The sequence below is a fragment of the Falco cherrug genome, chromosome 1 (genome assembly GCF_023634085.1).
Source record: "Falco cherrug isolate bFalChe1 chromosome 1, bFalChe1.pri, whole genome shotgun sequence".
Classification (NCBI taxonomy): domain Eukaryota; kingdom Metazoa; phylum Chordata; class Aves; order Falconiformes; family Falconidae; genus Falco; species Falco cherrug.
The window spans coordinates 40,009,704-40,023,887 of NC_073697.1; the positions used below are offsets into that span (position 1 = coordinate 40,009,704).

At 55.1% G+C, this 14,184-nt stretch overlaps 1 protein-coding gene across 1 annotated transcript; it reads left to right on the plus strand.

Moving 5' to 3' along the window:
* Positions 1 to 2,395: 2,395 nt before the first annotated feature.
* Positions 2,396 to 4,625, plus strand: LOC102055862 (homeobox protein not2; the record flags this gene model as incomplete). Its single annotated transcript, XM_005435429.2, has 3 exons — positions 2,396 to 2,594; positions 3,721 to 3,905; positions 4,389 to 4,625. Coding segments are annotated over 3 exons (621 nt in total), but the record flags the coding sequence as incomplete, so codon positions are not given.
* Between the last annotated feature and the right edge of the window lie 9,559 nt (positions 4,626 to 14,184).

The window sequence follows — 14,184 nt, forward strand, 5'->3', positions numbered from 1 at the left end:
TGGGCAAAGCTCTGAGGGCCAGGATGGATGGACAGACAATGGCCAGACAGAAGGGTGCTACAGGAACAAGACCAAGGGGGGCCCCTGGGGTTCTGGAGGTCACCCTTGAGGCTTTCTGGGGACATGGGGGTGACCCTGAAGGCCTCACTCCTCTTGCAGACCGACAATCCACACCCTGCCCAGATAGCCTGGCCGTGGGCTAATGAGCAGCATTGTTATTAATTAGCTCAGGAGCCTTGGTGCAATTTTGCCTCAAAGTTAGGCAGGAGCCATCCCTGGGTTCACATTCCCCTTCTGGATCCAGACCCGGTGAAAAGAAATGCGTGGTTTGTGGGCAGCAAACCCCAATTCCAACCCTCCTGTGCTCCTTGCTTGCATGACATTACCCCCGCAACTACTAACACTCATCCCCCCATTTCTCCAGGACAGAATTTTCCCACCTGGCTGTCCCAAGGAACCACTGGGTACCAGTATCCCCATTTTGGCCCCATATCACCTGGCTCCCAACCCCATGGATGCCATTAGCATCCCATCCAGCACAGGAGTGCTGAGCACCCCCGGTCCTGGGGTCACCCCGCTGTGGAGGGTTGTAGGGTGTGTGTTTGCTGAGCTCCATCAAACAGAGGGAGAGGAAAAAGGGAATAAAAAAAGGGAAAGCACCTCCTAAGCAAACACTCTGAGCCCACAGAGCCCGGGGAAGGGGCCTCCTGCCTTTTTATCTTGGCTTTTTCAAGACTGTAATTAAAACCTAATAACACCAAATCTGCCACCCTTTCATCTCTGCCCCCACCAGGGCCTTTATTTGCCCCCACCACCGTGGCAGTGGGGTGACAGCCCTGTGATGAGCTGGGAAACGTGGCATCACCACTAGCACAGTACCCACCACGAGGTTTTTATGGCTTTTTTTTTCTGTAGAGACACCCCCAGGGAGCTTTCACTTGCTGCTATTGGGCTTGGTTGTGCCCCAGTAGTGTGGAGCTGGGAGGGGGGGTCCCCATCCCTGTCCCCTATCCCCGTCCCCGAGGTGGCCACCCAGCTGCAGAGCAGAGGATGCTCCCCGCCAGGGCAGAGCCCCATAATGACTTTCTCAGCACCGGAGCAGTCCTTGGTTGTACTTTTTTCCCCAGCTTGGGGGGCTGCACACACATTTGCCGGGTCCTAGGGACCTGGTGAAACCCGAGTGAGGGGGGCTGCTGTGGTGCAGATGTGGGGGCCCAGCCCCCCGACTCCCCCGCGCCCCATTTCCTCCCCAATAAACCTCTGAGCCCTGGTGGAGTCCTTTGACCGGGGCTCGCTCCCCTGCTGCGCTGGGCTCGAGGTGTGACTTTTCCCAGCTCATTAGGAAAAGCTGCACGATTTTAAGAATCTCAGACCCTAATGACCATCTGAATCCCATCAGTCGAGAGGGGCGAGCTGGAGGGATTCAAGGACAGCCCCCCGCCTCTGCCACTGCCTCGCAGAGCATCCCTGGTCCTGTCCCTTTGCCTTGCTGGCCTGGAGTATATCACGCCCCCTCCAAAAAGCAGCTGAGCAGCGGGGTGCATGCTGGTGCGATGAAGTCAGAGTGCTAAGGGGGACACTGAGCTCCCCCAGAGGCTTTGGTAGCTTTGGTGTGACACTGGCTTGTCCCGTGGTGTCCCCTGGATCCTCCAGCCTAAGTATTTCAGGGCCAAAGCTACCCTGGGAGGGGGACATGGGGGCGTCCACCCTGGGGTAGGACACATGGCTGTCTCCACCCCAGGGGTAGGGGGACACAGGGTGTGGGGACACATCCCCATCAACGACAGGGGGACATGGTGGGACCACCCCAGGCAAGGGTAGGGGGACACATCCCTGTCAGGGGCAGGGGAACATGGCAGAGGAGACATCCCCACCGAGAGCAGGGGGACATAGGGGGGGCACACATCCCCATGGTGGGCAGGGGGACACGGGAGGGGACATCTCTATCAAGGGCAGGGGGACATGGTAGGGACACATCCCCGTCGAGGGGACAGAGGGACACGGGGGGGTGGTGGTGGTGGGGCACATCGCCATTGATGGCAGGGGGCCACCCCAGCTGAGGGCAGGAGGACATGGTGGGGACACACATCCCCAAGGAGGGCGGGGGGACACGGGGGGGACACACCTCCTCATCGAAGGCAGGGGGACACGGGGCGTCATCCCTATGGAGGGCAGGGGGACACGACGGGACATGCCTCCCCATCGACGGCAGGGGGACACGGCGGGGACACCCGCGCAGGGAGGGCAGGGGGCCGCGGCGGGACCCCCCGGCAGGGCAGAGGGCGATGCCCGCGGGCCCCGCCCGCCCCATCCCGCCCCGTCCCCTCGGTGCGGCCGGATAAAGGCGGGCGGCGCGGCCCCGCCACAGCCCGCCATGCCGGCCCCGGCCCCGGCCCCGCCGCCCGCCGCCCGGCCCGGCCAGGCCTTCACCATCGCCGCGCTGCTGGGGCGCGCCTCGCCGGGCCCCCCGCCGCCCCCGCCGCCCCCGCCGCCGCTCTGGGGATCGCCCCCGCCCGCCGCCCGCCGCTCGCCGCTCTGCGCCGCCTGCTGCGGGGGGCCGCCCCCCGCCTGGGCCGCCCGCCTCGGGGCCACAGGTACCGCCGCGCCCCCCCGGGGGCACCCCCGCATGGGGGGACCCTCGGGCACCTCTCCTGTGGGGACAGCTCCAGGTGGGGACCTCTTCCCGTCTCTGCCAGGGGGACCCACATCCATCTCCCTTGTGGAGACACCTCCAAACGGGGGCTCCTGGCATCTCTCTCCCAGGGGGAGGGACCCTCGGCCACCTCTCCCAGGGGGACCCACCGCCACCTCTTCCATGGAGACGTAACCAAACGGGGCCCTCCTGCCATGCCTCCGAGAAGGACCTTTGGCCGCCTCTCCCAGGGGGGCACCTCCAAATGGGGACCTCTTTCCATCTCTTTGAGGGGGGGCCTTGGATACTTCTCCCGGGGGACCCCTCTCAAGGGGACCTCTTCCACGGAGGGCCCTCTCTACTTGTCCCATGGGGACGTTTCCAAATGGGGACCTGAATCCATCTCTTCCATGGGGACATTTCTAAAGGGTGATCTCCTTCCACCTCCTCAAGGGGACCCCCTTCAAAGGGGATGCCTCCAAGGAGGACCTGGATCCACCTCTCCCATGGGGCCACCTCCAAATTGGGATCTCCTTTCACTTCTCCAAGGGGGGACGCCTCCAAAGGGCATCTCTTCCAGTGGGACTCATGCCCACCTCTCTCAGGATACCCCGAAATGGGGGACCTCTTTCCATCTCTGCAAGGGGAGACCATTGGCCGCCTCTCCAAATGAGGGACCTGTCTCCCGCAGGGGCCTTTTTCTGGAGGGGGGCACCTCTCGAACATTCAGATGTCTCCATATGGGAGGATCTGCTCTGCCTCCTCCCAAGGGGATCTCTCCAACAAGGACCTTCTGCCCCTCCAAATGAGACCCTCAGGCCTCGGGGCGGGGCGGGGGGGGCCGGGGAGCTCCTTCCACCTCTTCATGGGGACTCTCTCCAAAGGGATTGTCTCCAAGAGGCACTTGGATCCACCTCTTCAAGAAGACCGTCTGCAAATGGGGGACGCCCTTCAAAGAGACCCCTTTTACCTCTTAGGAAGATCCCTTCTGCCTCTCCAGGAAAGGACCTTCCAAGGGGGACCCCACTCTAAAGGGGACCCCTCCAAAGGCTCTTCACCCTAACCACCCCTCTCTCCCTCACCTCCAGGCTTCCTGATCTCCAAGTGCTGCTTCCCCATCTTCAAAGCCAAGACTGGCAAAGCCAAGCGGGTCCGGACCATCTTCACCAATGACCAGCTGGCCCGGCTGGAGAAGGAGTTTGCACGGCAGCAGTACCTAGTGGGCATGGAGAGGTGCCTGCTTGCCTCCTCCCTGCACCTCACTGAAGAACAGGTAAGCCCCACCGTGCTCCATCTCCATCTGCCCCAGCAGCCAGTCCAGGGAGGGTCCCAAAGGGTGGGCCCTGGGCCACGTCCCTCAGCCTGGGGCAAGGAGCCATGTGGGGTAGCAGTTGCAAATAGCTTACATTAAAAGGGTGGAGGATCACAAATGGGGAAACTGAGTCACAAATTGGCTGTCCTAGGGCCACGTGGAGAGGTTGAACTTGTGTCTGTCTTCAGGCTGGACCTTCTCCACCACTGGCAGGTCCCAGCTCACCAGTGCAGGCTCAGCTGGGTTGCAGGGGACAGTTTTCCGTCTTGCTAGGGACAGAGCATGGCAGGGGACCTCTGTCCTGGCCAGCCAGGGGATGTCTGAGGCCATGGGCACCCAAGGGTTTGTGGAGCATCTGGGCGTTGCACAGAGGTTTAGCAGATCCGTGACCCTCTGGTCCTTTAAGAAAGCAGGTTTGAGAGCCAAGCTTTACTTCTTCCTAAGGTGAAAGTCTGGTTCCAAAACCGGAGGATCAAGTGGAGGAAACAAAGCCTGGAACAGCAACAAGCCAAACTGGCCAAAATGGGTTTGGCCACACCGCAGCGGAGCCCTGACTCACAGAGCCACCACACTGAGGAAGACAAGGACTTCCCAGCAGAGCCGGAGGATGGCCAGGAGGACATGTCCTTGTCCCCAGGCTCAGGGACAGCACCTGCACAGACTGTGTCAAAGCGCTGCTGAATTGCCCCTTTTGGGCCGCTTTTCTGTGTGTATTATATGAGTGTATCATAGCTGGCAATGAGTGTATCTAATATATACAGGGCACCAATTATTTTTGCAGTGCGAAAATAAATTATTTATGCAACTCTTGGGCTAATCTTTGCAGCAGGAGGAGGAACAACAACATGTTTGCTCATGGGAGCAAGCCCTGGAGAACTGGGGGAGTGGGGGCCACCTGCACAGCCCACCCACAATTGGCCCCATAGCCAGGCTCATCCCAGCGGCACTGGGTGCTCAGATGCCTCCTCGTGCTCTAAAATAGCTCAGGACCTTCACAGAGCCCAGGTCCTTGTAGAAGACCTCCATCTCCCAGTTCATCCATCTCCCTTCCTGCCAGCAGCACCTTCACCATAACAAAACCCTGCTCTGCCCACGGCTCTCACGTCCCGACCCAGCAATGGCATCCTGCTCTCAGGAGCTTTTGGAGCTGGGAAAGCAGAGAAAACTCACCTGGAGAACGGAGCTGATGGTAACTTTGTGAGATGGGCACCTGGGGTGCCATCTCAGCTGGGCAAAGATTAGCAAGGCTTTTATTTTAATTGCTTGGCGTGGCTTAGGCAGATGTTGAGGTTTCAAATCCAGCAGGTTTGGGCTGGACACTGCCTGGGGATGAGCCAAGGGCAGCTCCGTGGGGAGCTCCTTGCAAAGATGCAAAGCACATGAGTACCAGCAGCCCTGGACCTCCTGGAAAAGAGCTGCAATGGGGACATTGGGGCGCTTGCCTGGGCAGCACTAGCTCCTGCTAACCAGATTGTCTCCATGTCTGCTCGGGGCTTGGGGTTGTGGGAAGAAGGGACCCAGGTGGAGGGTTTATTTGAGCAGCTGTGAAACCTGATGCAAGGAGAGGGAATGAGGCAAAGAGAAGGGGATGATGCAAGGAAAGGAGACAGTGCAAGGAGAATGAAATGATGGCAAGGAGAGGGGGCATTGCTGGGAGAAGACGATCGTGCATGGAGAAGGGGATGATGCCGGGAGAGGGGGACGGTGCAAGAAAGGAAAAATATAAGAAGGGGGTGATGCCAGGAGAGGGGGACAATGCAAGGAAAAAGGGACAATGCAAGAAGGGGACAGTGCAAGGGGATGGTGCCAGGAGAAGGGGACGATGTGACAGAAGCTGCCCTTTGTTCCAGCCGTTTTCAGAGCCAGGATTAGCTGGCGGGTCTCAAAGAGCCCAAACTGTGCTAATGTCTTCACATGTCTGCTGAGAGCCCAGGCTGTGCCAGTGGGTTTAACCTGCTAATCTCGCATGCCGGTGGGTTTTATCGCCATCATCCCCGAGACAACAGGGTTTACGGGAGATGTTTTAATATCACCCAGCTGGGGGCCGAGCTGATTGTGAGAGTTAAGTTGTTCTCAGGACACCTTTAATCCCCTGGGAGCTGGCAGCACTCAGCCTCAGGCAGGATTGGACCTTTCGAGGTGCCAGGCTCCTCCAGGGCAGGAGCAGGGGACCTGTCCCTGCTCCAAAGAATGCTCCTGCAGGGTCTGCCCAGCTCACACCCCTCTCCAGGCAGTGTCCCACCAGGGACGTGACTTTAATTAAAACTGCTGTGTTTGACCGAGGTTTTTCAAAAGTGATTTTTATATGAGATTAATTAAACCATGTCCATTGCTCTGGCACCTTGGGCTTTGCCCAGGAGGCTTTTCTTATGGTGGGTGGTAATTCTTGAGGGGGTGGCTGGTCCCCTGGGGTGCACAGAGCTCAGGGCACCTGTGTTCCCTCTCCTACCTGCCATGGGAGAACCGGGTGCTGGGGAAGGCCACCCCCTGTCTTCCTCTCATCCAGTGATTAACCTGTTTGCAGGTTCCTTAGGGCAGGGAAGGGAGCATATCTGCAGTACAAAGCAGCCTGCTGCTCCTGGGGATGAGAAAAGCCAAACCCCCAGGTCTGATCCTGATAATGGGATGGAGTTGATGGTTCGCAGAAAAGCTGGATTCAGGTGGGTCATTTTGTGCCCTGCCAAGCCTTCCCCTGCCATCTCTGGCATCCTGGAAAGCGGGTAGAAATGCAATTTCCTTCTCCCATCGGAGACATCTCCCTCCTCAGTCTGCAGAGGAGGTCTTGCAGCTCTGCCCAGCTCCTGGCAGCCCTACCAGAACACATGGATTGGGATCAAACCCAGGCACAGCGATTTGGCCCTGTGGAAAATAAGGGCAAGTGATGCTCCAAAGAGCTGGCAAGGTCTTGGGCTGGATCAACTCACCTGGGACAGAGCCTCCTTGGCTCCTTTCATCCACCTGTGCAGAGTAAGAGCTGTGTGTCCTTACCCAAACCCCACAGGCATCACAAAGACCCCACTAGTCCCTTCCCAATCCTGTCTATCCCATTGCTCTCTTAAAGATGCTGTTTTTTCACCTATCTGCAAAAAACGAGTTGGCTTTCAGTGACATATAATTATAAGGAAGTGAGAGTTAAGCAGCCTTATTAAGAGGATAAAGGTTATCAGCTAAAGCAGTGCTGAGCCCTCCCCAGCAAATCTCTGCTCCATAGATAAGTAGGCGTCTGGTAGGAGGACAGGTAGGTTGTGAGATGGGTGGGCGGATGTATTAAGGCAGACTATTTGCCCAGAGGAACAGCCTGGTCTGCCTGTGGGTAAAACGGGTGGGTGGATGATTGGGGATGAATGCAGGGTGCCGGCAAATAGGTGCAAATGGGTGGCTGGGTAAATGGGATGGGATGGGAGATGGATGGAGGGGTAGGAGAAGGGATAACCAGGTGGAGCTGTAGCATACCCGTCCTCTGCATGCCCCTCCCTGCTCTCCTTCCTGCAGGATTGTTCCTGCTGAGCACATGGCAACGGACTGATCTGTTTGAATGAGTCACATTGACTTGGGACGGTAGAAGTTTGCAGGATGATCCGTTTGGATGCTGGAGCAGCAGGACCCCTCCAGCCCCCCAGTCCCTGTGACCCAGCCACTTTTCCAGGCACCTTTTGCAGCCCTTCCCGGAGCTGGGAGCCCCATTCTCAGCTGATTGCCCCCTTGCCCTCTCTTTAGGGCTGGGGGGGCGGAATTGCTAAATGGGATTAGCATGTGCTGAGGACGAGCCGCGGTGCCAGAGAGGGCAACATCCCCGCGGCGGAGGTTCAAGGCAAAGCCCGAACCAAGCTGGGCGGGGGAGGCGAGCGCGCCGGGGTTGGCCATGCATGTTTCCAGGCTCCATCTCATCATGTAATCTTGTTAAATGGTCAGGGAGCATTTCCCCCTGCTTCTCCCTCCCCTTTAATTCCTGATTGAAACATCAAATAAGTTTCCCGAGGCTTCCAGGCAGCTCCAACGGCTCCACAATGCCTGGTTTTGGTGGAAATAAAGAAGACATCACGAGCAATGGGAGGAAATGCCACAACATCCCATCTTTTGCGGTCTTTCTGGGATGAATTTGCCCCAAGTTGCCTTGCTCAGCCAAAGAGCAAAGCCAACAATTCTTTTCATTAAACTCTCAGCTGGAAGTAGCTCCTGGGTGTGTGAAAATAAGGGTGAAATGCGGTGACGTGTCTGGAAATGCAGCAGGGAAACCGGGTGATTAAGGAGACCCCTCATATGCAGTGAGCACTGCAGTGGACAAAATCTCTGGGTTTAAAAATCCCGGGTTTAAAAGGTATTTATTCTGCAGCAAGAAACACAGGGCTGTGGACCAGGACCATGCACTGAGCACCGTCAGAGTGAGAGCAAGCAGTGCCATGCGTAAATCCTGCGCAGGGCTGCACAAGGTGTTTCAGGCTCTGTCAGGGAGCACCATCAGCCCCAGTCTGGGTTTCCTGCTTGGCCTGTCAGCCCTTAAGGAGCTGCTGGTGCTCACCTCCCAGGCTCTCCTGCTCCTTCCTCACCTCCCATCTCAGTCTCAAAAATGGAAAGACCGTGAGGAAATCCCTCCCCGGCCCTGCTCCCAGCCACGCACACGGCAGGGCCTGCCAGAAGCCAGTTTGCATCATTTTGGTGAAATGAGCTGTTAGGGAAAAGAGAAAAAAATTATGAAAATTGCACCATCTCTCCCTTTGCAAATGGTTTGTGACACAAAATTTCTCAGTCCTGTGGCACTGCCACCCCAGCATGGGTGGGCTGGGCTTTCACTGGGGGTGTAGCAGAAGCGCTGGCACCAGACACCCTCTGCAACGGTGTGATTTTATTTAAAAAGTTGATTAAATCATAAAATCAAGTAAGCCCTGATGGCATGGGATGAGTAAGAGGATCTCGTTGGGAGGTGCAGGACTGGCAGTCAGACAAAGTGTTCCCCAGCTCTGCTAAAACCTCCTCCTGAGACTCAAACTATGATGCTTTTGGGCCTCAGTTTCCCCCGTTGCAGGAGCTGAAGAAATAAAGCCTTGGACATGCATGGTATCAGCTTGAATCATGCTTATGCGAGCCAGATCTGATCCTGCTCCTGCTCGGCACTCCTGCTGAGAGCCGAGCCGGATCCGACCCTTGCTCTTCCCCATCCTTCCCCCATACCATCTCTATTGATTTAATAAGATGGAGAGGAATTAACGGGGCCGGAGCATTGGAATAATGAAAGATGAACAAAGGGGCAGCACTAGCAAAGATGCTGCCAGCTTTTAATGATGAGGCCGGGCAGATCCCCTGCTAGCTGTCCCTTTGGAGTGGCGATTAAGAACATACTGTTATTGTTAAGGCAGAGAGATAAATCCCTGCACCGTTTCTGATGTGATCAGCCGGGGCTTCTCCCTACAATTTGTGATCCTATTGTGGACGGTGTTTGCCCTGGGCAAGGAGAGTCTGGGAACCACTTATGAACCATCCTTTGGTCATTAGTCTCCTCATTAGGAGAGAACAATGTGGGAGAAAAAAGATAATTGAAGGGAGCAGCGGGCTGATCCTGCACTCACGCCTGTACCAGGGCTGCCTCAATGCTTAGTTTGTTTATAATTCCCAATTAATTTTAAACGCGTGGTTTCGGGATGCTCTTAATACCCACAGTCGCAACCTTTGTGAAGGCAGTGTTCAGGTCTGTGCCTGACAGGAGGACCACGGAGCATCCTCCGAGGTCTTGCGGGAGGGTATCAGCTTATTTTTCGGGGGGGTGTCACCCAGACTTTGCTGTCAGCCCCATGGTGGACTCACCCAGCTGCTGTATTTGGAGGGACCCCAGGCAGGCGGACAGACCCCCAGCAGCCGGGGAGGGTAAGAATGATGGGATGCAGCAGGTCCTGCTCCCTCATTTCACATCTGGCTGAGACATGAGGCCAGATGTGACACCGAGGAACAGCCCTGCTTGAATCAGGGACATCTCCCTACCAAAAGGTGGGGGAGAATCCAGCCCTGATGACCCTCGTCACAACCTGGGCTTAATTCAGATGTAGTCTGGGTGCTAAATTATAGGAAAGCCCTGAGGCTGTAGTGGGAGAGATGCTTTGCCCCATAAACTGAGCAATGGGGGAATAAGAGAAGCAGGTCCAGTCCTCATCGCCAGGGACACCCTGCCCGGGCTGGATGCAGGGCTCCGTGCCCTGGGGAGGAGGTGGAAGAGCCGCAGTTCCTCAGGATGCTTGATATTATCAAGTGCTAATGAGAGCTGGATGGGGCAGAGGTGCTTTGCAGGCCATTATCACAAATTAACCTGACAATGCAGCCGGGACCAGTGTCTGAAGGGCGGCTGGGGTGTGTATTGGCTGTCTGAGGCTCAGGGGACAGAAGGATGCTGCCCTCTGCCTCCCCCTGCTGCCTGCACCCCCGAGCAGAAACTTGCATCTTGCAGGGTTGTTTGCCCTTGCGTGGACATGTTGAACCGTCTCCCCAAGGGTTTTGTCAAGCAAGAGGTGTGATAAAGTGATAGGGATGGAGAGGATGGGGGTGGTCTCCTCTGCAGGCCAGCGTTTGAGATAACTTTTTTCGAGAAAACTCGTATGTTCCTAAGTCCACGTGTCCACCCCTCACTGCTTCTTGCACGGGGCTTTCACCAGTGCTTGGGTAGTGGGTGAAACTAGGGAGCGCCCGGCTGAAAGGTCACCATGATCTCAGAAGTGTTTCCCCCGAGCCGGTGGCTGTCCCCGCCTTGGACTCTCTCAGGGGGACGTATGGGGCTGGCCATGCTCTTGTCACCCACAACCTGGGCTCCCATTACTGTATAACACCCTCAAAGTGCAGACAGCATCGTGCCATCATTCCAGTCCTCACTCCAGTTTGGGTCTGTTAATGGGAGCCTGCAAAGCACCGAGGATCCAGACAGCAAAGCGAACAGTCGCCAGATCCTGCTGCAAAAGGGAGGGATGGCCTCTGCCAAGAGCTGTCAACACCAGAACCTTGTTCTGGAGCTCTCTGCAGCTCCCTAGCACCTGGCTGAAGGCGGCAAAGCCAAGGCAGGGTGACACCCCAGCACCCGGCAGGGCTGGGTGCTCCTGGAGCCGAGAGCACACACAGGAGTTGTTGTTAGCCTGAGGGATTTCTCTTTTCTAGACTTTACAATGAAGGAATGAACGTGCACGAGTTACCCTCCGGGGAGAAACCCCATGCTCCTCTTCCACAGTAAAGATGAATCCCCGTTCCCCTCTCACTATAGGATTCAGTGGGATCCGGCTTGGAAAGGGGCAAATCACCACCTCCAGGAGCCACGTGATTTTGGGATGTTCCTCGTTGCCTTTTTATTATTGGATTATTGATTGTGATTTATTATTACTGTGGATTATCATAGCAGAAATGGCTGCAAATATCTGACACAAGGCTAAAAGCTGAAGTTGGTGTTCGGAATCCCATTTTAAAGCCAGTTTGGGTGGGTTTTTTTTTTAAGAGTAAAAGGCATGAACTCGTGATTGCAGACTAGGTTGGCAGTGCTGGGCTGGTTATCCTAATGAGCACAAGCACACGCCTGCCTAACATGAGCCCTAGGATCCATCTTCTCTCTAATAGATGTGACTGAAAGGATGCTCTGGGTGGAGAAGATGTTTTCTCACTTACAGGAGGACTCACGCCCTGGATTATAGATGCACAAAATCCCCCTCACGTTTTCACGTGTGCTTGCTGTGGGTTTGGGGAAATTTCCGCCACTTCTTTTGCCCGCTGGGATGGTTTTGCGGCTGGGAGAGGGATGGAAATGGAGCCAGGCTCTCCCCACCGACGGAGGCGAGGTGTGAAATTTCTCATGGGCAAACAAGTGAGAGCTGCGGGGTGCCCAGAAGAAGGGGGACAGAAAAGATGAAGGCAGGGGGGAGCGGAGGAGGAGAGAAAGCAGCAGCCAGAGAAGAACAAAAATCCCCAAAGCAGCAACCTGGTTTGAAGAGTGGGGCGTTTTCTATGAAGGGATTGTAAAATGCACTCTCTCTTTCCCCTTTGCAGGGGGGAATAAGGGCCCCCACTCTATCTGATAGTCATTAGCATCAATTAGCCCCGTTTGAAGTAGGCAACATCTTTGTCTCTTTGCAAAAAAAGAAATAAAAAAACCTTTCAGGGAGCCCATAATAACATCTGGAGCAAGGAGAGGCTGAACTCAAGTTCCCCACTTTCATCTCTTGTCGAGGTACTTGGAATGTTAATGCAGCCTCATTCTTTAATGGAGTTATCAGGAAATGCTTTTCACCTCCTTCCCTTGCTCAGGGGGGGTGTTTACAAAGGGCTGGGGGCTTTTTTTTTGTTGTTGTTTTGTTGTTGGGATTTTTTTTTTTTATCCCCTTAAGAAACTCCCCCTCCCCTTTTATTTTCTACGCTCTTGAAAAACAAAACTGGAATAAACCAAAATAAATAAATAATAAAAAAAACACCGCACCACCACCACCAAATAATAATTACAACAAAAGAAGAGGATCAGAGTCCATCCTTTCATCTCCCCTGCCCAACTCCTGCAAGAGCCTTTGCTGGGGGGCAGATGGGGATGGAGGAGGTAGTTCAGCCTGATGTGGGTGAGGGGAGGCGGGGGCTCCCGAGCCCCGGCTCGGCCTGGCTGCTGGGTGCTATATTTCCCAAGTCATTACCAGAGAGTGAAAATTTCCAGCTTTCGAACTGACATGCATTAGCTGAGCACACAGTACTAATGGGAAACAGGACACGTCATTAGGCAGTGAATTCGGCCAAGCCAGTGAAGCTGAAGGGAAAAGGCAGCCAGTGCTTGTGCTGGTTGCCCGTCTGTCCATCCGTCTGTCCATCCAGCAGCACTGCACCGTAACCCCCTGCTCTGCCAGCCGCTTGCCCACCCCAACAACTGCAATGTCAAACCACTCCATCCATAACCCAGAGCATCTCCAACACCTCCTTCTACGGGAATGACAGTGGCAGTCACAACTTGTAAAAAGGAAAAATAATAAAGATATTAAAGATTTTTAATAAAACAAATAAAAAACTTGTATAGGGACACCTGTATTTTAATCCACACAACCTCTGTGCAAGCAAAGTCAGAAGCTGCGAATCTCTGCCTATTTTTTTTCTTGGTGGCAGCTTTTTTTTTGGGAGGTGGGGGGGCGAGGGGGGAAGAGGCTTCAGCACTTGCCCAGCTTTGAACGTGTGATTTCAATTAAGCACATAGTTACACGGCAGCAGGATTGGGGCTGGCTGTTTGGATAAGGAGCAATAAAGCAGCAGCTGTATTTATTCACTTATTTTGAAGCTGCTGTGGAAGACAGGATGCTAAAAGGCAGGGGAAAAAAAGTGTTTTAAAGGCAAACTTGAGGGACTCTTTTGTCTCCTGCGGGCATCCTCTTCCCTAAGGTTCCTCTAGCCATCACCAGGGTGCTTCCTCGTGAGCAGGATAATCCTGCCCATGCATTCCCATAATTTCCATTTGCTTTGAAATGCTCAAAAATATAGAGATGCTCATTTATAACATCTATTTCTACAGCTTGGGCAGGGAAAAGAAATTTGAATGGCACAAATCCCTGATTTAAGGCAGGATTTACTGGATACGGACAGCTAGCCCGCACACACCGAGTTGTTTAATGCTGGGTTATTAAGCCGCGGGGAATTTTTTGTCTGTGTTTATTAACCTGGAGACTCTGATCTGGGGATTTGTGTTTACATATTCCAGAGTGAATTTTCAGTGTGAAAACTGGAGATTTGAGCAGGAATCTGCATTTGCCGAGCATGCTGGCACCTGTGCCATGCACAGCTCTCCATAGGACCACGCATCTATCTGGGGGTGACACGTGGGGACAGCACCCAAACCAGACGAACAGTTAAATTTCCACAGCATAGTCACCTCATAGCTTGTGTGAGCTCTGTATCCCACATCCCAGGGGTCCAAAACCCCCCCAGCATAGCTGGGCAGATACACACAGACAAGTTCCCCTCTGGTCCTGGGGCACGGATGCTGCGGGTGCACTTGTGAGGCCTGGAGAGAAGGTGTGGGTGTTGGTATGGGTTGGGTGTCAGGGGGGTTTGGTTGTCGGGGGGGGGGGGGGGCAGGCAGGGTGGGGAGCATGTGGGTGTCTGTGGGGCAAGGTGAGGGTGTCAGCAAGGTTGTGGGGGGAAGGTGTAGGTGGGCGTGAGGAAGGGAGGAGGTGTCCACAGCGGGCACATGGGTGTTTGTCTGGAGTGGGTGTTGTTGTGGGTGTCTGTGGAGTAGGAGAAGGTGTGGGAGGAG